Source organism: Synchiropus splendidus, chromosome 1 (assembly GCF_027744825.2).
Source record: "Synchiropus splendidus isolate RoL2022-P1 chromosome 1, RoL_Sspl_1.0, whole genome shotgun sequence".
Taxonomy (NCBI): Eukaryota; Metazoa; Chordata; class Actinopteri; order Syngnathiformes; family Callionymidae; genus Synchiropus; species Synchiropus splendidus.
The window spans coordinates 32,771,757-32,793,912 of NC_071334.1; the positions used below are offsets into that span (position 1 = coordinate 32,771,757).

The 22,156-nt window shown below is 41.1% G+C and overlaps 1 protein-coding gene across 1 annotated transcript; it reads left to right on the forward strand.

The window, feature by feature from the left end:
* The first annotated feature begins 5,071 nt into the window (after positions 1–5,071).
* LOC128765732 (annexin A2-B-like) lies at positions 5,072–11,879 on the forward strand. Its single transcript, XM_053876742.1, has 13 exons — positions 5,072–5,140; positions 7,691–7,755; positions 8,584–8,680; positions 9,011–9,105; positions 9,341–9,454; positions 9,524–9,614; positions 9,753–9,832; positions 9,917–9,976; positions 10,049–10,142; positions 11,042–11,137; positions 11,254–11,312; positions 11,373–11,495; positions 11,733–11,879. The coding sequence occupies exons 2-13, from the start codon at positions 7,702–7,704 to the stop codon at positions 11,790–11,792; spliced, it is 1,023 nt and encodes a 340-aa protein (XP_053732717.1). The 5' UTR covers positions 5,072–5,140; positions 7,691–7,701; the 3' UTR covers positions 11,793–11,879.
* Positions 11,880–22,156: the final 10,277 nt, after the last annotated feature.

Sequence of the window (22,156 nt, forward strand, 5' to 3'; positions counted from 1 at the left end):
AGAACAAGAGGAAGACAACCAATGAGGAGCATGGATGAGGTGGATGAGACTGTGATAGATAGGTGTGACTTGGGAGGATGGACATGATAGGCTTGGTGCGGCTGACTTACTGTGGCAACCTAGTGTTGAATATGATGAAAGAAGGCTGTATGAAGTGTGTTTTGTTTGTTTGTTTTATGTAACACTTGAACTCTTGTCAAAGCTGCCCATCATGGTACACGGCAAGCATGTCTGCCAGCTGACTTTCTGTGACACCGTCTTAAAGATCCTGGTCCTGGTTTACCTTATTTAGAACCACAGTACACTGAACGCCCTCAACATTGAAGTGGCTTGCTTTAATTTTAGGCAGCGCCTTGTTGAAGCGTCACGGACGATGCATTTTTTCACAGTGGTCCCATGAAATTTGAAGGAGGGGAGTCAGCGGTCTTGAGACTTGGCTGCTTGATTTATTGGTTACTACAGTTTACTTTTAAAATGAATGTGAAACACTGTGTTATCTGTGATCCACACAAATCAGTTCCTGGGAAAGCTCATGCAAGTTGAGAGTTTCGACTTCCATGTAGGGTGATGCAGCTGCTTCGCTCACACAACCATGACCAAGTGGAAATTATACTTGAAACCAAGACTTGTATTTTGCCGCAGGCTATGATGTGACAGCAGTCCGGTCCTCGACAACAGCTCCTGGCATGTTTATTACAACACATTGCTTCTGCTGCTGGTACAAGCTCTTAATGTGGCCCTGATAGGGATTAGCACCAAACAAGGTCAATCCCTGTCAGCAAAAAACAGGATAGCGCTCCAGCACGACTACTCGAGCCAGACCCGCTCTCTAATTCAGTTTGGGTTCCATCTAACCTTTTGCTCTTTGAGTAGACTCCTTTGTTTCTCTGAAGGAATTCAGCCATTCTTCCGTATTTATTATATATATTATATTTTTTTAATGGAGGTGATTGAAACATGTTTCAAATGTTGTGGGTGAGACACTTACATAAGAAGAAGTATGATCTTATCGGACAGTTTTAAAATAAAATGAAAAATTAAAAAAAAATGTGCAAACCTTTGGAAAAAACTGACTCTAAAGATACATGAGAAAAAAATTAAACACTAATGAAAGAAAAATAAAAACTGTGAAAACAAATACATCCACATGAAAATATGAGCAATAGAAAATGGTGCACACAAATGTCTAAAATAAAACTAATGACATTTTGATTTTTCACATGATGCAAATATATAATTTTCATGCACAAGTTATGTATTTTTTTATTTTGCACGTTGAACTGATTCAATAATAATTTTCAACTAATCTATATTAACCTTATAACTCATAACTCATCATTATACCTAAGCACATTGCTCATCCTGCTATTATTTAGTTAAAACGGACAACAATGTTCCTTTGATTTTCGTTTATCCTTTTATATATTATATTTTTTATTTTTTGGGGGGTGGGGGTGGGGGGCCTCGTCAGAAATACAAACCAATAGATGCTGCCCTCTAGTGGTAAAACCGATACATACGTTTCTGTTTTTATTTTGTAAATGAAAATAATTTCTACAAAAATCATAAATCACATAATTATACTCCCCGCCCAAAAAAAAACCCTCCTAAATTAAAATGCCATTACACCTTATGGGACACCTCATTGTTGTATCGAAAACAGAATAGAGAAATAAAATTATTGATGTAGTTAATTATCTTGCACCTAAATAATGTATTTAAGTTTCTACCCTTCTGCAATCTAAGATTTTATATGTAGACCAAATAAAACTTGAAAATGTCAAGCATATTAAGAGGTTTGTTTTTGGAGCTAGCAAGTTAGCATGCTACTGTAGCTGAATTGTGAACTGCGTGTTCTAATATGGTCTTATAGTACTGAACATAGTGTGTGGTATATGCTTGATAGAGTGACGAATACTGTATCAGAATGAGAATATGTACAATATTAAGTGGAGTAGTCATGTGTTAAATGAACAATTTTGTGCCTTCGAAGATTGAACTCTGTTGTTTGAAAGCTGAAAACAATAGAGGTTTCCTCTCTCCGCTAACACAGCGCACTTAAATGTCCGTTCTTTCCTGCACAGGTTTCCTTAACTGCTGGACAGTTTCATTACGTAACAGAGGAAAGAATTCAGACTTGGGTGGAATCAGAGCCAGAAATTAATGGAACACTGCATGGCTCAGCCTCAGTCCTCTTATCAAAGCTGATAATGGTTTCACTCCTGCAAGAGAGCAGTGCCGCTGAAGAGATTTTCACCTCTTTCCTCTCACACTACAAACATCTGAATATTGACCTTTGGGAATTGATATCTGTCAGTGTCAGTTTTTCGGGAAAGCATAGCTGAAAAAACAAAACAAAACACAAACACGCTTGTATTTCTGTCTTTTTATCTCATTGCATTCCCCAGCCTCTCACCCTAAACCTAACCATCCAAAACAACTGGCTCACCTTGACCAGGACTCCAAACTTAAACCCAATTATAATGACCTAGTTATTTGACACCTTGTGGGGACCAGCAAAAAATGTCCCTACAAGCGTGTCTCCAAGAATTTAAAGTATAAATTACGGATTCTGCTTGGGCTCATCATAAATTCCGTTTAATATTATAGCTTAAAGAAAATAATTCATTTAATACATAATTTATAATAACAAATAACATGTAATTCTTTATAGACCTACGACACCATGATGTCATAGACACTTGTCTACAAGGGTTACCTCCACACTGTAAACTTGACTCACCTAGCAACCAGTTTTGTTGATTTTACCGGTCTGTGGTTTATCGTATTTAAAGAGGAGCATAAAACAGACCTTTCCACACCCATCTGACATATTTTACAACTTGTGCTAAATATATCAAGGCTTAATGCTATGATAATAACACAATCACTACCTTGTAATGCTACAGCCAAAATATTTCTCGAGTTTCGCAGTGAGTTAGAATCGTAAACAACCATATGAATAAATAGTCATGGTTCTTCCTGTCGCAGTGAAAGGTCTGAGAGGTAAGGCAGGCCCACAGAGACTGTGAATATTCGCACAGGCTGACGCTGTGGGTGTGTGAGGTTAGACCTGTGGGCGCAGCTTTATGGGTCTGGTCAAAGTTTTGTCCGATGAATTATCAGGAAACGTTGGAGTTGTTCATTAAATCTGATCAGATCTGACACATTCCTCTGCACCTTTTTGAACAGCAGCCTACAGAGACAGCTTGCAGTCTCCACTAATAGGTTCATGACCTTTAAACCTTTGGATACACGATGTTTCAGGCAGTAATTACTCTGGTGTCTAGGTTTCTAGGTTGCACCCTATTTGCAATGTACACTGAACTATAAATTACATTACCTTACACAGTATTTTTAATTAAGCTTATACTATATACACTGTTAGCTTAGCTACCTCTTCTACTTCTTAAATGTGTAGCATTATCCAGCATATTAAATGTCATTTTGTAAATTTATTTTTTGAATGTGTTGAAATGGGTTAGAAACTTTGCAGGTCTGATACTGAGGCCATGCACTGTATCATCTAGAAGTTGTAAAATAACTTCTGCAAAACACATAAGTTCCAAAAACCATAAAAGAAATTCAAAATTTACTAACAAACAACTTTCATGTCACCAAAAAGTGTTTCCGCGCGTGTGTTGTCGTGTTCCCCGGTGCAGCAGTGGGGGCGAACTTTTGATAGCACTGAAAAAGTGTCGGTTGCTTTCATTCATATCTTATTTCCTTCATATTTCCTCTTTATGTATTTGCTGTTTGCAGCTGAGAAACCACCAAGCAAGCATGTCACTTACAATAATATGGATGTCAGAGTGGTCATTTAATTCACATGAGGTAAATTCTGGTTCTAGCTGGACCTGAATTTCAGAACTGTATTATGTAGCTATATATCCTTTTTATGAAAACAAAAAAAGGAAAAACACGACTTTCCTAGGGGTCATATCGCAGTATACTTGCGTGTGACGTACACTACGAATAACAGAATTAGCATCAAGATTCTGCATTCATCCTATAAAACGTGTGTTTAGGTAGGAATATGACCAAGATGAGGGGTGTCAAACTCATCAGTCAAGGGGCAAAATGTCTATTCAAAGAAGTTATAGTTGAGGGCCAAACAATTGTCTAAAATTGTAACAACTTAAACAGGAAAATCATGCAAAACCAGTGATCGCAAACTCAATTGACTGGGGAGTGTCCAGAGGCATAGTCTCGGTGAGGCTCAGCCTGCAGACTGAAGGATTCTGTGGTTTTCCCTTGTAATACTGGTCATTTTTCCTCCTCTGATGTTGCTGAAGAATCCTCGTTGGTTATTCCACTTACACTGTTGAAGAGCTATGGAACAGACCAGGTCATCCCACCAACGTCAGGCGTGGTCTTGACTGAGGCATAAGCCTAAATGTCACTCACCTCACTTTGGAGCAACAGGGGCGTGTGGGCGCCACTCCTAGGCTAAAATTGGACCCCAAGTGGAGTGCTGCAAAATTGAATCCTGAGGGCTGCACATGGCCCATGGGCCGCAAGTTTGCAACCCCTGGTCTAAATGATCAGAGCTTATACAGCACACAGGAGAACTAGGATCCACTTCTCTTTCACTATTTGTGTGCTGCCTCATGGGCCTGAATGGACCTGATTTGGCGAACAGGCCTTGAGTTTGACACATATGTCCATGATCCATTTTGCAGGCGAAACATCTGGTACAAACAGATTTGCACTTGGATCCAAATAATAGGTGTAGTAGGTACGTCCCACATTAGCTCAATGCACATAAGTGAAGCATCACCTACAACTAGAACATTCAAGAACAATACCAGACGATGTCAACGTTTGGATAAGCACTGGTGGATCTGCAGCAGCGTGCCACTTTAATGAAACGGAGCCAACCAAAGAATGGGAACCAGAGACCACAGAGGGGTGATGAGGACCATCTGGGGCTGTGTGAGGAATTCGGTTCAAGTTCAGCCTGATGTGTAAAAATGTTGAGGAGTGACTCATGCGGGCGGTCAGATCGAGAACAGAGTCTGTGTGTGTGTGTGTGTGTGTGTGGCGTGTGCTAGTCAGCTGGTATTTAAACGCCACACCCCATCCAGTCCTGGGTCATAACGGAGCTGCTGCTCGCTGCCTCACTGCTGCCTCTCTTTAGGTAAGAACACATGAAAACACAGACTCATTTCTATCACCTAGTGGAACTTAACTTCCTAATAGGAAACACACAGACTCCCAAGACTTCTCTCAGCTGGCTTTCATTAAAAGAGCGCAGACAACGTGCTGTTGGTCGCTGGGTGTGTCAATCGGTTGTTATTCCTACCATTCTGAAGAAATGATAGATACCGTTACTTGGGGGTGAAAAGTTTGCATTTGGATTTCTTGACACAGAATGTGATTTCGAGAGTAGGAGGAACCTTGAAGGCATAGGAGGCTCTTATTTTGACGATTTCGTTTTCCCTCCTTAAAAAAAGGGAGACATGGATGGGAAAATGTTCTCATGCAATATATGTGATCAACAAATGACACTCTTTGATCATAAAATGTCATTAGCTGTTGCGAACAAAAACAACAGTCTTCCACATTTAGAAGGGTTATGCTGTATATGGTTATACATTTTGACTATTGTATTTCCCCGACCATGAATCACCACTACCATTCATTCAGGACTCTCCTTCAATGCTTACAGCATATGTTTGGAGACATGAATGAATCCAGTCCAAGCTGGGAAATTGTGGCAGATGTGTGCAGAGATACTTGTGTTTTTGCAACTATTATGTACGTAGTTTAATCGATGAAGACCTCTGTGGAGCTGGTTGCCCCACACACACACACACACACACACACACCTCTGGACTATATCTCACCTTGGGAAGCCATCAACATAAGTGCGATTATTTGACTGCGTAATGTTGAGAATTACGCAACAGGTCAACGTGATGTGCAGAGAGTGATACGACGGGCGACCTGGGCTGGTGACAAGGAATTTAGGAGTTTATTGCTAACTTTATCAACTAGTGCTGGTCTCAAATGATAAGATAGCAAAACTGTCTTTTCCAACTTGCTTTCCAACACCATTAAACCAAATTCAAATTTCTCTCTACAAGATTGTCTTAATCTTAAGATATGTACTGTTGTAAGATACTTTTATATATGTATAAAATATTACAATACATGCACGGGCAAGTGTATGAGCACTGTGTATAGATTGTACTGAACCAATACTTGTGTTTACTGTTGCTGGGGACACTTCCATACTTCCTGTTAATGCTCAGTAATGGGGTTGAAGGTGCAGGCAGCTTTCCTCATGAGCTTAATGACACATTTATGCTTTTACTTTGAATGTTGGTGTGAGATACTACGCTGGGAATTTCTCAGTCCGATGTGACAGTCGCAGTTGGGACCTTTTTTTTTCTTTTCTTTTGGAGTACTCTAGTTAAACAACCACTTAAGGGACTTTGCAAGGCTGCTTTTATCTCCGCTGACACACCTTCAGGCAGCGCTGCTCTATAAATCAAGAGCACCTGTCCGCTCTTTGTTCATGTCTGTCAATGATTTACCTTGCACTCAAGGACTTGATTTTACTGTCTAAAATCTACATTTAATCTGTATATTATGATATGTGCTTATTTTATTTACTTCCTGTTTTGTGAAATGCTTGAACTGCAATACATTTTTATATATAATGGGCAACAGTATAGAAAAATATATACTCATGTCGATCAATCCTACTCAGACCTTGAACTCAACTTGTGACTTCACTTCTCATGGACGTTCACAGAACATTATGCAACCTCTAAGGAGCGCGGCCATCTATTTAACCTTCATGATGGCCACATTGAAAGATATATGTTTTGTATTAATGCTTACTTTTTGCACACGTAAAAATACTATCTGCTAAGTTTTATTCACTTGTCTCATCAATCTAACCATGACCTTGAATCTGACCATACTTCAGATCAGGGAACATTTATTACCATAAATAAACTACTTAATCATATGTGTATTCAGAATATTAGCCGGCAATTGATCAATATGAAGCAATGATTGGTGTCTTGTTAAGACAAACTAGATTTTCCCTTGTAGAGTCACCTAAAGTTCACCCTAAACAATGCCGTCAATACCAAGTATTTACTGTAAATAGACAAGTATTTGGTTTATTAATAGTAAATATGTATTCCCCAATCTAAAGTGCTGTCCAATTTGACTGTAAGTGCACGTAACATCCACGTCATCTTGTGCTTTTAACAAACATTTATCCTAATCCTCACTGTCTTTCACGAAAGTTCATAATCTTAAATAGCACATTTCTGGATTCTAGATGACGTAGTCATGATCTTATTATCAAATATGTCTGCAGTGTAATATCATCTATGTTAAGTCGTTGAACTGAGAACTTATCTTGCTCATGGAAAAAGAAGCATAGCAGTGGATTGAGTTGCTTTGAACAACTATTTCAATGAAACCATTTTAAACCGAGAACTCTGAAAATGACAATAGTGCTTCATTCAGGACACCTCAGCAACCAGTAGCAGTGATCTTGCACTGCACTTGAAACCATGGATTTGTTGTTACTATCTTCTTTCGGGCGTGATGCTGTTTGCACGGTACGTTCAGGGTCATTTGATTCAACTTTCAGGTGGATCTGAACTGCTTGTACTGAAAATCTGAAGCTAATTGTTGGTGACATTGTTTGTTTTCTCTGCAGGTTGACTCATCATGGCGCTGGTGTCTGAGTTTCTTGGCCAACTGACTCTCTCATATGGAGGAGGGGTGAGTCAGAACATTTAGATGAAAGTAGTAAAAAAAAAAATTGAATTGCAGATCAATCTTCCACCAGTCCTGCTCCCATGTGTAAGCATCTAATGTTAATAATTCAAAAAGACTTGTTTTACTTTTGGCATTTCCCATGCCACTGCAACAAGCCGCCCTTCTTTGCTTTGACCAGTCATGCACATCATCCCTCGACACACCTTCTCTCCTTATCACATCCATGAATCTTAATTGTTGTCTTTTGCTTGGTAATATAAGCCACAATTGAAAATAGACGCCTGCCAGCAAACGGTTATGATCCTGTGACCAGCCGAGTCAACAAGATTTTATACTAGCGCTCACATTGGTCCATATCTTTATAGCCTGAAACTCCACAGGATGTAAACCTGGTCATAAAAGCAGATAAGCATGTTGCCAACCTCTCTGTGTGGCCCATGCTTGACTAAAGAATTGGAGATTTCCCTCAATCGATACATTCATCCTCATGATCCATGATCCAATATAAGGATTAAAACATCAAAATATAAATGGGTCATTATAATTGGGTTTAAGTTTGGTTGGAAGTGAAGGTGAGCCATGTGTTTTGGATGGTTTGGTTAATGGTTATGGCAGAGGATGGGGAAAGCGTGAAAGTCAATGAGAGAGCTCCAATGGTCCTAACAAGGATAGAAATACAAGAATGTGTCTTTATTCAATATTTAAATATTTAAAATGTAATATTTTGGATTATTTGCAGACAGACTTGTACAGCAATATACATGCTAGATTTGATCATGAAGAAAAGACTTGAAACAGACTGGTGATAGCAGTTTGTCTATCTAACTTCAGCATGAAGTAGAACTCAAGTACCCCACCGTGGTGCCGGCGAGAGACTTCGATCCAGCCAGGGATGCTGCTCGCATTGAGACAGCCGTCAAAACAAAAGGTAAAAGAAGTATGAGTCAACACATAGTCAGTTCTGTAGGGCGTCAGAAAAGCCATTGCTATATTCAATTCAATATGTGTTGCATGAACCAGAATGCCACTATGGGAGGGAAGTGAGCGCTGACTGTCAGCTTTGTCTCCTCACTACATATTTTGTTTGTTGTTGCTCTTTAAGAGAGTAATAAGAGCGGTGCCAAGCCAGGCCTCCTAGTTAGCTGGTCCGACACATAGTCAACAACATTCCTCACCTCTTCTGTAATGGCAGAAATGAATCTAAATAAATGGCTCACGCACACACTTCAGCGATTGTGTTGGAAAATTCTTTTCACAGGTGTGGATGAGCAAACGATCATTGACATTCTGACCAGGCGCAGCTACGAGCAGCGCAGAGAGATCGCCTTCGAATATGAACGCATGGCCAAGAAGGTGAAGGAATGAATATTCATCTTTCTTTTCAATTTGTCATCTTGTCTCACAAGTTGTTTACTGAATAGCCACAAAATGGGTCAAGTGGAAAACCAGTTTAAAGCTTGAATGAAGATCGATCGAATCCTGGACATGCATTCACCCACCATATTTAGCTATAAGCATTTTCTACTTTGGTGTGACGCAGCCACGGCCACAACCACACTGACTGACTGACAAACTTCCCTTCTGTCAGGACATGATCACAGCTCTGAAGGGGGCGCTCTCTGGCTCTCTGGAAGCTCTCGTCCTGGGTCTGATGAAGTCCACCGCTCAGTATGACGCATCAGAACTCAAGACCTCCATGAAGGTTTGTCAGACTTTTTATGACGGTCCCATCTCTGCAACCGCGTGATGCTGACTCGGCTGCTCTCTCCAGGGACTCGGGACAGACGAAGAGACGCTCATTGAGATCGTCTGTTCGAGAACCACAGACGAAATGCTGGAGATTAAGAGGGTTTACAAAGAATGTAAGTCTTCAGCTGTTATTTTAAAACCCACTCCACATTTTTCAGGGGTTGCATTTATGAGGAAATGGGTGTCCTGGTTGGTTTGGAGAGACAGTCCTGTTGTTGAGAGCACCATTGTAAATAACAATATTTTTCTAGTGTTCAAGAAGGACTTGGAGAAGGACGTCGCTGGTGACACCTCGGGAGCCTTTGCTAAACTTCTCCTTGCATTGGTCCAGGTAAAAAACATTTTTGACAGCACTTCTTCCAAAGGGAATTTAATTTGATGAATAATGTTAATCTTGTGATTGTTCCGTTGACAGACAAAGAGAGATGAACCATCCAATGTGATCGACTACGAGAAGATCGACGATGACGCCAGAGTGAGTCGCAGTGTCTTGACCGTCACTAAGCAGAAATGATAATGTGTCAGCTGATGTTGTGTTGCCCTGCAGTCTCTGTATGAAGCAGGTGTGAAGAGGAAGGGAACAGACGTGGCCACCTGGATCACCATCATGTCTCAGAGGAGCGTCCCCCATCTGCAGAAAGGTGTGTTTGCGCTGTTGTGTGTGAGTTTTTGTGTTCACATACATTTTTGCTATGTGTTATAGGTGTTACAGTGCCATTTTTTCTTTTCCTAGTCTGCGTATACTTGTTGACAGACTATATATGAATGTGGAGTGTGTGCCACTCAAAGTACAGGTTTTTAGGTGTGTTTTTACTGTTTCATCAACCCTGCAGTGCTGTTTCACGATCCCCCATCTACCCATCAGTTGATTTAAGGAGGGCGATTCAGCAAAAATACCCTGACAACAGAGAAATGGATTGCAATGAAATTTTGATGTAAATAAGGGACAGATATTCAAATTCGGCAGCACTCTAAATGGTCATCTGGATCCTGCAACAGTGTCAAAAGTTGTCACCCTCCATGGTGAGAGAGAGCTGCAACGCTTGATCCACAGAGTGTTGCACAACCGAGTTCAGGAAAACTGCAGTCACCTGCTGTCCCAATTGCTACCAATGATATTTCAAATGTACAGGTATAATATTATATTGATCAAATAAATGTAGGACAATAATATTGGGTAAGAACAAATGAATGGTGTAGATGAGTAGTTAGGCAGTGTGCCTTGCTTGAGACATATGTGTTGCAGTGTTCGTATGAATGTGTGTGTACGTCTTAATGCTTGTACGTTCATAATGCAGGTTCTGGACTTAATGTGTTTGAAAGGGAGGTGTGTGTGGTGTCAACTGTGCTTCATTGTTAATTTCATTCTGCTTGATGCTACTGTTTTGATGTGTTGTTGAGCATGTTTTACATCCATGTCAAACATATTGTATATATGTGTAGAATCTTGTCATGATTTAATCTTAAAGATAATTACCAATGTGTGATAGCTGAATAAAATTCTGTTGATCACTGACATCACAACTGCTGTCTATTTCAGTCTTTGAGCGCTACAAGAGCTACAGCCCATACGACATGAAGGAGAGTATCCGGAAGGAGGTGAAGGGAGATCTGGAAAAGTCTTTCCTCACACTGGGTCAGTAAGAAAGTCACATCCAGATGACGTCTTAGGAAACTACTACTACATAGCACTGTCTGCTGTATAGTTTAACACATTGATGCACTCTGTTAAACTGTTCCCTCCATATACAGTTGAATGCTTCCAGAACAAGCAGCTGTACTTCGCCAACAGACTCAGTGAGGCCATGAAGGTACAGTTGTTGGAACCGCAGATACTGATTTGAGATACTGATGCGTTTGATGTCTCTCAGACTAAAGGAGCAAAGGAGAAGGTGGTGACCAGGATCATGGTGTCGCGCTGTGAAGTCGACCTGATGAAGGTCCGAACAGAGTTCAAGAGGCAGCACCACAAGTCCCTGTACCAGACCATCGCTGTGAGTTCTGTCTTCATGATGTGTGACTGTTTTAAAGGCTCCACAGTAATAATGGGCGAAGAGTTACAGCAGCTTGAAACTGGATGGTGTCATGTCTGTCTTCAAGATTGGTGCCTGTGGCATTCATGTCTGTGCAATTCAATTTGTTTTCCTCATGTACCTGCAGTGCAGACACAGTTTGTTTCAGAAATCGAAAGTCTTAAATCTATAGAATAACATTAAGTGTATTCCCTGCAGGAACACACTAAAGGAGACTACCAGAAGGCCCTGCTGAGTCTGTGTGGAGGAGACGACTGAGGACCTTTGAAGACTTTGCAAATTGAAATTTCTTGAAAGGACCTTTGTCTCTTCTACATCTTCATGCAGCTTCCGTCACAGAAATAAAAGGAATTCTTCCAAATGTTGTTTCATCTATTGACCACCAGAGTGCAGCAGAGTTACATTAATGCTTCAGTTGACCTCTTCGTCCGCTGCCGTAAAATGGAATCTAGGAGTTTGTTGATAATTCATGTCAATATTCTCTCATTCTATTGTATCAATATTTGGCATTATGTCATCATGACAGTATGTGACAGAAAGTTGAATTTTCTTCTGCTATATTATAGTAATCCAAATTGAGTTAGAATCTGAAAAGAAGATGAAACACTGCAGAGGAAAAGATCAGCCCTTATATAGATACAGTATGACGCTCTGTTTACCCAGTGAGGGTCATATCCGTGTGATCATGTTGAGGGGAGCACTTTGACAACACCAGTATTATGGTTTTATCCAATCTATGCATGAATCTGGGCCATAATAATGTGCATTTCCCATTCAAAACCTTTCGCACCACATGATACCAACCACACAAGTATGTGTTTTCAGCATGAAAGCAGGGATGAGAAGTTCATTTGAAAGTTATGGAATAAAAAGCATTCTTTTTATTAATATATTATTTTATTTATTTATATATTTTTTCTTTTGAAAAGTGATTTTCAGTCTACTGTAATAATAATAATAATTGTGGCATCAGTCACATCAAGTATTACATATAATAAAATAATGTAAAAATAAATCAATAATAAAACATTACATAACTCATGTTCATGTCAAATATTCCATCATCACAATGGATATTGGCATTCAGGTCAGCGTCTCTGTGTCATTGGTAGAGTGACTTTGCAAAGATCAAAGAGATACCTGACTAGGAGGATCAAGATGTTTGACCACCATTTCTCTCAAAGTCATGACAAGTCTTCAGCAGTTGCCAAGTGCTGGAAGTGTTCCGAGTGTTGCACTACTGACCTGCACAAGTGCTATTTGTTTAGAACCCGTCTTATCTGCAATTGTCACACTCATGTAATCCTGTCGACAGCCACTCCTGAATCCCACCCTCTGCCACTCTGGCACACCTCAGACAGTCGGACGGCGAGGGGAAATCACCAAAACCGCCACTCCAACATGAACCAAATGTCAGACTCATCTGCCTGGTGGACTTACAGACAAGTCTCATAATTACCTCATTGGAGTCCGGGCTAGTGCAGAAACCCACTGCATACATCGTCGAGACTCTGAATCCACCTTGTAATTTCAAGTGCTGAAGCCTGCGGTGCAATTTTGAATCTACTTCTTTAAAATAAGTATATTTGCTGATGAGGGACGACCTTCTGGGCCGACGTCCTTTTTGTGTTTTATGTTGAGCTTTGCAGATTCAAATAGTTTAAGATCATGGAGAGACTGACTCTGCATTTGATTCATGTTGGTGTCAATTTTCACTAAAATGAAAAGCAACAATAAAAAAAAAGATAAAAAAAAGTATACACTGTACAACACAATCATATTACTGAATATTTTCTGCAACTTATTCCCATCTGTTGCAGAGACAATCCCAGCTGCACTGGGTGAGAAGTGATCCAAGAACAAAAAGCTGAGTCTGACGAATGTTAGAATGGCAATAAAATACGTATATAAGACACGTCATTGTTTTGCTTTTGTTTTCATTTTCTACTTCGACTTCTTTTTTTCCCCTGCTACTCCTCCCAAGCCTGATCCGTTGACGGTACACACCTGGAACTGATTCTACATTTAAGATCGCCTGCGCACACGCCCAATGGTTCAAGTGCTGTATTGACTTTCTCATGTGTTGGTAACATCTCTTGTGTCTTGTGTCTAAACAGGCTGATCACATGCTTCCATGTGTTCTCTTTGCACTGGTATTGCTGTTCAATAATATATCCACCAGGGGGAGCAGCCAAGAGTCAGAAGTTTATGACTACAACAAACACAAAAAGCCAACATGGCGACTGTGGAAGAAGTATTGCACAAAAGACGAAAAGGAAGCAGCATTGTAGGAGGTGGTGGTCATTGAGGCTGTTAAATATATTGTGACCAGTGACAGGGTCCGTCAAACCCAAAGAAAGGAGGGTAAGAGAAAATTTGAAAATAAAATTCAAGTGATGACATCATGCGTGATTGCAAAATTGTACTTTAAAATGCACAGAAAATGTTTGTTGTGTTTAATTTAATTTAAACCACATTCCATTCAAAGATTCTTGATGTGTCTCATACATTTCAAAATCTACTTTCGATTAGATATTTTAAGGGAAAAGAAATACAGGAAAAGACAAACAATTGAGAAAAAATAATCATACAAGAAAGTTATCTTTCAATTGCATCATAGTGAACAAAAAACAAAAATATCACAGACAACAACAGTGTCAGTTTTATAGTTTTACTCTGACTCTAGGAGGGCCACATAAATACAGTCAAAGGGCAACATTTGGCCCCTGGGCCGCATTTTGCCCAGGTCTGCCCTAGAGTCGTGTTTGTTATTTGGATCCTGCTGTTTCTGATTTTCTAATTTCTTTAAGCTCTTGATAGGATTCATCGATGAGCTATGAGCTGACAAGGTTTTGTTCTTTCTTCTGTTTACTCTGGGCAGCCGCGAGAATTCAGTTGTATTTGTGTATGTTGACAACACAAGTGCAAGTTCTTCTTCCGATCGCCTCTGTTTGCTCCCTTAGTGAGGCATCATGAAACTGTCTTGCAAGGTGGTCCTAATTTTCTGCGGACACTAGATGGCGCTCTTGGTTTAGATATGATGTGAGGTTTCATTGAATCAGGGTTCAAGTCCATATATTTTACATTGCCATCTGGTGGCCTCTGAAAATCAGGAAACCTCATCGCTGACACATTAACTGAAATGAGTTTCCCTTGATGGGTGGCAGGCGTCTCCCTTAGGGTGAGGAGATCTGTCACTCAGGAGAACTCGGAGTAGAGCCACTGCTTCTCCACATTGAAAAGAGCCAAAAGAGGAGGTTTGGGCAGTTTATGAAGATGCCCCCTGCACTCCTCCCTTCCGTTCCGGTCAGCCTGAAGGGTCAACCCAGGACCAGGTGGAGAGATTAAAAATCTTCCTTGGCCTGAGAGCATTTCAGGATACTCCAGTCAGAGCTGGTGGATGTCGCCCAGACCCACCTGATCCTATCACAAAAAAAGTAAATGCTCTCAGTATATTTTAAGCAAATGAAGTGTCTAGGGACGAGAACTCCATAACTCATGACCTGCAGACTTTTGATGAGCCTGTCACTTCACCCATTTCATCTCAAACAAATCCTCCCAGTCATGAATTACAAAGAGCAGGTGACTTGCTCCACCCCCCCGATCTGCAAACGAACAATTAAATTAAGAACTAAGCTCCCAATTAAGCAGCGAGATCAAGCGTCCTCGTCTGGGCGGGCGAGATTCCAGCAGGTCGTCGATCAAAGCTCAGAGCAGACACCAGCATTCTGCCCTGACACAAGGCCAGTGGTGCTGCAGGAAAACTGACAGTCAAACAGCACAACAAATATTTCCGGCAGCAGAGGATCCATGAAAGCAGCAGCCTGTTGAATCATCATTACACACACGAAGAAGCACCAGCAGCCACTTGTTTGTGAGGAAAAGAATCCACATTTGATTTCAGCAGCACAAAGAGGATGCAAATGAACCCTGGAACCTTAAAATTTTTATCAATGCCCGCCTACTGCGCGGCACATCTTCTTCCTCCTCTCCTTCTCGAGAACATGCAAAGTTTATCAGCGACTTTCATGTCAGCCTTTTTGAGTGAGATGCCGGCAGACGCTGACAGAGATTGAAGAGTCAGGTAGATGCGCAGTTTGCCTGCAGCGTCGGCGGCTGGCGCTGACGCCTGTGCATGCTAATTCTCTCTGACAAGCTCCTGATGCCAGCGCTTCATTATAAATATTTTTAAAGGGGCTTCGACCTTCTCCAGGCCCCCGATGGGGACCTCGCTGCTGCTTTGATTCGAGATTCTCGCTGAGTTTCAGGCTCGTCGTAATGACAGCAGCGCTTGAAAGACACCCATCACACGCCGCTTGTCATCTTTTGTGGGAAGTTTTGCAACAATTACCATAAATATTTCATCCCCTTCCGCCCCGTGTCATCCCAGCTCCTGCAACTTCACATCCGTCGCAGCCCAGAGAAGTCTCTGAGTGCTGGCAGAAAACGACAAACCTTTGTAAAGTGTACTTTGCACAATACAATACACATGTAGCCTTGGTGGGAGTCTTTCACACGGCATATTTGGGGCGCAGCAAGGGAGGAGTTTGATTACTTTGGTGAATTGCTGTTCAGCACGAAAGCAAATCTCCCACTTCTTTCTGGTTCATCTTATTATTTATTTCACACTAAGCTTATTTACATTCCTGAGAGGACACCATTCCAAGAAGCTCCAGTTGTTGTCGCAAAAGTCTTGAGATGTGGTGCAGAAGTCTTGTAATATTTCTAAACTACATTAGCAACGTGGTTAATGAAGACGATAGACAAGACTACTTCACCTCACCTTCACCTTCTTCTACCACTTATCCAGGGTCGAGTCACGGAGGCAGCATTCGGAGCAGGGAAGCCCAAACTTCCCAGTCCGCACAAACCTCCTCCAGCTCCTCCCGGGGGATCCCGAGGCGTTCCCAGGCCAGACCGGAGACATAATCTCTCCAGCGAGTCCTGGGTCTTCCCCGGGGTCTCCTCCCGGTAGGTCATGCCCAGAACACCTCCCCAGGGAGGCGTCCAGGGGGCATCCAGATCAGATGCCCGAGCCACCTCAGCTGGTTCCTCTCGATGTGGAGGAGCAGCGGCTCCACCCCGAGCTCCTCCCGGATGACCGAACTCCTCACCCTGTCTCTAAGGGTGCGCCCAGCCACCCTGCGGAGGAAACTCATTTCAGCCGCTTGTATCCACGATCTCATCCTTTTGGTCATGACCCAAAGCTCGTGACCATAGGTGAGGGTGGGAACGTAGATCGATCAGTAAATCAAGAGCTTCGTCTTGTGACTCAGCTCCCTCTTCACCACGACGGTCTGATACAGCGACCGCATCACTGCTGCCGCTGCACCAGCCCGTCTATCAATCTCACGCTCCCCTTTTCCCTCACTCGAGAACAAGACCCCGAGATACTTAAACTCCACCATTTGGGGCAAGAACTCTCCACCGACCTGGAGAGAGCAAACCGCCTCCGGGAACAAGACTATATACGCTACATTAATTATAATACAAATCAAACCGCTCAAGATAAACAGTTGACATTGCTATGAACAGACAGGCTATAGTGTTTATTGCCCCCTTGTAATCTTAATATATGAATTTTAATGTACTAAAACTAAATTATTTCAGTAGAAAAGTACAAAGTAAGTCTTGTGAGATTAATGAGGTGTTTTGCAGGTATAAAAACTATACTATAATACAAAATAATTATAGTAAACACTTTTTTAAGCTTATGATGTCATGGTGTAATGATACCTTTCCCTCTTTTATAATACTTCACAATACGTTACAAAAATAAAGTTTCAGTTGTTTATTTTCTTCTGTCTTTTGGCTTGATGGCCTCTCATGTTTGTCACAGAATCAAATGTGGCCTCATAGGAAACTTAATTTCCCACCCACCATCTTGACTCACGGTGCCACTTGGTCCAAGACTTTGGTCAAACAAGTCACTATACATAACAGGTAGTGCCACCGGTGATGTCACTTGTGAGAGCTTTAGATCGTCATTTCCTCTTCCGACTTCCAAACCCCATTTTTGAATGTCAATGTCTCCCCCAGTCATCTGCAATCCATGCCAGGAGTTCCACCAGCACGGACTCAGCTCAAGCAGCCTGACCATGCTGCCCCTATAAATTGACCTGCAATTGTGAACTTGCTTCAGCCGAATGTATTGCACACATCGACTGTTTCAGTCTGTTTGGCCAAAAAATGGATACAACTAATTCCAGTTTTTATAAGGTAGAGTAAAATGGTTGCAGGGAGATAGAGGTATTCTTGTTTGCGAAGGTGGCCTGATCTGGGGAATAAATCGTCCAAAAAAACAGACAGAAAAATAAAAACTGAATTTCATGAATCTCTCGGCGACACATTCTCAGAATAGAAACGAAAGTGATGTCTTTGTGACAGCAGCAATATTCACTTGGTTCCTGCAAAACAAACACTACCAGTGATCCAGTGGCACTTTTCAAGATGGGAGAGTTGCAGGGAAGATTGTGCTGCCAGTGAACTTTATAACGGCGCCGTCATGTAAATGGAGCCAGCCATCCATGTCCTTCATCTCCGATCCTGCGCTCCCGATCGTACATCATTGTCATTATTACCTCCTGGGTGACCAAAGCACAACCTCCCAACAGCCTCCCACTGTGCCACTGTGAGGAAATAAAGATGATCGCTGATGCTGGCGTCCTATAAAAATGAACGTTAGGGTGTAAATGTCTCCTGTTACGACATGTTTGCTCTGCCGGATTTTATCACTCATGACAAAGGATGTTTAGTTCGGCTGTTGTCTTTTCAAGCTATTGATATGAAAAGACAGCACAACTTTCCGTTATTGAACTCCCAATGGGGAGATTAAGGACAGTTACATGGATCAAAAAACTTTTATAACCATATGATTCTGGCTCAAGTTGGTGAGCATTGTGATGCTATTTCAGTAAGCTGGGTCTTCAGATTTTAATTCATTAACACTGACAATAACTTGAAAGAGCATAGACGGATTTGGATGAAATTCTCAGGAAATATTCTAAATGAGACAAGGAAGAAGTGATTCCATTTCGGGAGTTATCTGGATCACTGTCTGGAGCCATGGATTCTTTAACATTGGGAGACTATTTTCAGTGTTTGTGCCGCAGTTTTTTATTTTTCATTTAAACGTAGTTTGTTGTTTGGCGGGGGGTTGCTCTCCCTGAGTGTTTTCATACTTTTTCATGAGATCATTTGGAGAGGAAATCTCATGGTTGCTTTTATACTTTCTATGCCGTCTTTTATGAGTTCAGTGGAGTGCTACAAATGATATGTGAGGGCGCTATTGCACGAGTAGTTGTTGTCCATAGCTGCCCAATAGTTAGTCCATTTTTAAATGATCATTTCATTTCTATCTCTACACACAAACGCTGACGCCCTTCTGGTTCATGTAAATTAGTGATCGGTCTATGAGGTTTCATGACACAGTATTGAGGGCTTCATGAGGTTTCAAGAAACAGTGTCCTGATTATCACAGCCACCAGATGGCGCTGTTTGCTGTAAAATGTTTGGACTTGAACAACTAACAACAACATTCAATAAAACCACCTCTTATGTTACCTTATCTAGCCATCAGTAGCGTAAACTACACAGAGCCAGCATCGATGGCAAGTTCCCGCTCTGGACCCTGTTTCGATAACTCTGCACCATTACCAAAAAGTAGTTATTGGTCAGGTGGGTAATTCAGTGAAGCTGTTGAGCTGTTACTGACTCTGAATGGGAAGTATATATATTCTCATTTGCTTTGTGGACAAAGCTGCCATATCTCTAATTTTTATAAGAAAATTTTCAAACAAAGTCTTCCTGATATATGAAGACAAAAAAGTGTGAATAAATGATACATCAACGTTCTACTTCCACGCTTACATTGACTGCCAATGTTACTGTACTTCTTCATAAAAGCAAATTCCAAGTGTTTTTGCCATGATTTATACGGCTGCTTCTATCAATCCGTCTCCTGATCCTGCTGAGGCTCATCTCCTCCCGTCGCAGTTCCAGCTCACGCAGGCCACAATGACTTATTATTACATCCTGAGAATATGCAAATGGAAGCACCTCAACTGTGTGTGTTTTTGATGGAAGATTACAAATCACTGCGAACGTGACACTTTTTTAATTTTCCTGATGAATGCAATGCTTCAGAAAGAGGAAGGATTGATGACGGCGTGTAATGAACTCTTTAAGCGCACACACTCAGGAGCTCTTCATTACAGTCCTGTGTGAAGACACGTCCAAGTCCACCAATGTCCTGCCAGGCCTCATCGTGCTCCTCAACATCAGCGAAGGAGCCCTGATCAAGCTCTTTTACACGCATATATTTGGTGCTCAGAATGGATAAACTTTGAAAAAGGCTCACTTAACATTAACTAAAGGAGGAGAAGAAAAGACTTTTATGAAAAAACACAAGAATTTCCAATTCTCCAGTTAAAGTGACTAGTGCAATATTCATTGCATGCAGCATGCAGCCATGATGTTTTCGTCTGACAAATGTGCCTGAAGAACAAGAAATAATGAAGCGGAAATAAATCAGGTATCACAAATTTAAATAAAAGTGGAAATATGAATATATAAATGAAATTTAAGTATAGGAATAAATGTTATTCCCTATATTAAGTAGGGAATAAATGTGGTTTTTTTTCCATATATATTTCCACGTTTCTTTACCAATTTTGGCACTATTGTCACTTATCGCCTAAATCAGATGCCAGTCATGTCCAAGCTTAGGGTGGAACTTCTGTAGATATGGTTTGACACTCAAGCTAGCAATGCAACTTGGCGAGCAGAAATACGCTAACTGTACGCTAACTTGCCGTTCAAGCATGGTGAGGCTCAATGACCCGCATGCAGTCTCCGTCTCTGTCAGAGTGATTGATGTACAGTAGTGCTTTAAGTTAAGCTTTAAAATGAGCTGGTGTCAAAAGCACAGCAAGTTTTCATATAAACATCACCAATAATTAAATGTAGATACAGATGTACTTCATTTAATTTTTCATATGACATTCAAACGTTTATCACTAACAATAAATCTTGGGTTTTTAAGATGAGAATTCAAATGCTAATATATTAATTTAGCTTTTCTCCTCTCTAGAAACGCTATGTTGATAGCAGATGCTAACTGGAGTCCACCCACTACATTAGAAAGAAATACTGAATGACAATGTTAAAGTCAGTTGGTGGAGGAGCTTGGGAATAGCTTTCCTATAATGTCCATATAATGATGTAACAAGTACAAGCACTGTTCAACAGTCAGTGTATTGTTGACCTCTGTTGAGAAAACTTGGCCAGCTTTTGTGTATGAGTGTGTGTGTGTGTTTACGTACAGTATTTGTGTGACCAGATTAATGGCCGATCATTCATTTTGTGGCCAGTTGATTTCAGTTTACTCTCTCAGCTCAAACAATTAAATGGAGCAGTGGAGAAGGTGATGGAGGCGCCAGGACACACAGAGGTCGACCCCCACTTTACATGACAAATGAAAGATCTAGACTTCTGGACACACGCTCAAGCACACACATCATGCAGCGCACAACGCTCAGTTCTGCATGCGACATTAGTCAGCTGATCTTAAAAAGGACGTTTGAACCGAAACTTTTCATACGCTCAGTGAGTAGGTGCAAAGCTCAGTATGTGACAGCAACAGTACTCATTTTTACCATAAAGAGGTGTCATTTCAACATTATTAAAACATAAATTAGAAGGATTATATTGGGGAAAAGTCTCAATAATTGTCTCTCACTGGTCCATTGGTGACATTTTTGTCAATAGTTAAACAAACCAGTAACAGTACTCGCAATTCCAACTCAGTGGAGATCCACTTCATTTTGGAAACACTAGGAACTACTGTTTTAAATGGGTCCTTTTTCTTGAAATATGCATGATTTGACTCCAATTCACAGCTCAGATCAGTTTCTATTTCAACCAACGCGTGTACCTTTCCACACCAGATGCAGTACACGGCAGTGGCACATTGAAGTTCCCTCAGGTTGGCAGATGACACAGGACTAGTTGAAGGTAGTGATGGGTAGATGAGCTTACATGACACAGCATTAATGGCTTGATGAGGTTTCATGAAACAGTGTCCGAATTTTCAGATGCCACCAGATGGCACTGTCTGTAGTAAAATCTTTGGAATTGAAAAACTTATTCACATCATTTCTAAACCAACAGCGCCATCTAGTGGCCTGGATGTATTTGAGAAGTGATGGTAGCATTGTTTGAAATGACTGGTACAATTTGATACGTAAAGGGAGAAGAAATGGGCCTTTAATCCGCTTGATGTGTGTAAGACTGCCACATATAACATCACTCCTAAAAGGTGATGTCCAGAATAAATTATCGACCCACTGCGCCAGCCTCTCACCTATGGGCATTTGCTCCAACATACAAAACAAGTAAGCAAAGACAAAGCAATTCAGTGCTCCTTTTTTTTACTTTAGTACTTTAGTTTTGTGACTTATCTCTGTAAACCATGGATTATGTGTTCAACTTGCATGACAAAGGAAGCAAAAAGATACATCCTCAGAGGTCATTAAAACTTTTTATATATAGAGGCTTTGCTTGGGGAAAGAAATCTTAAGCACATCACATGCAAATGCAGTGTCTCCAGCCTTCGCACTCCC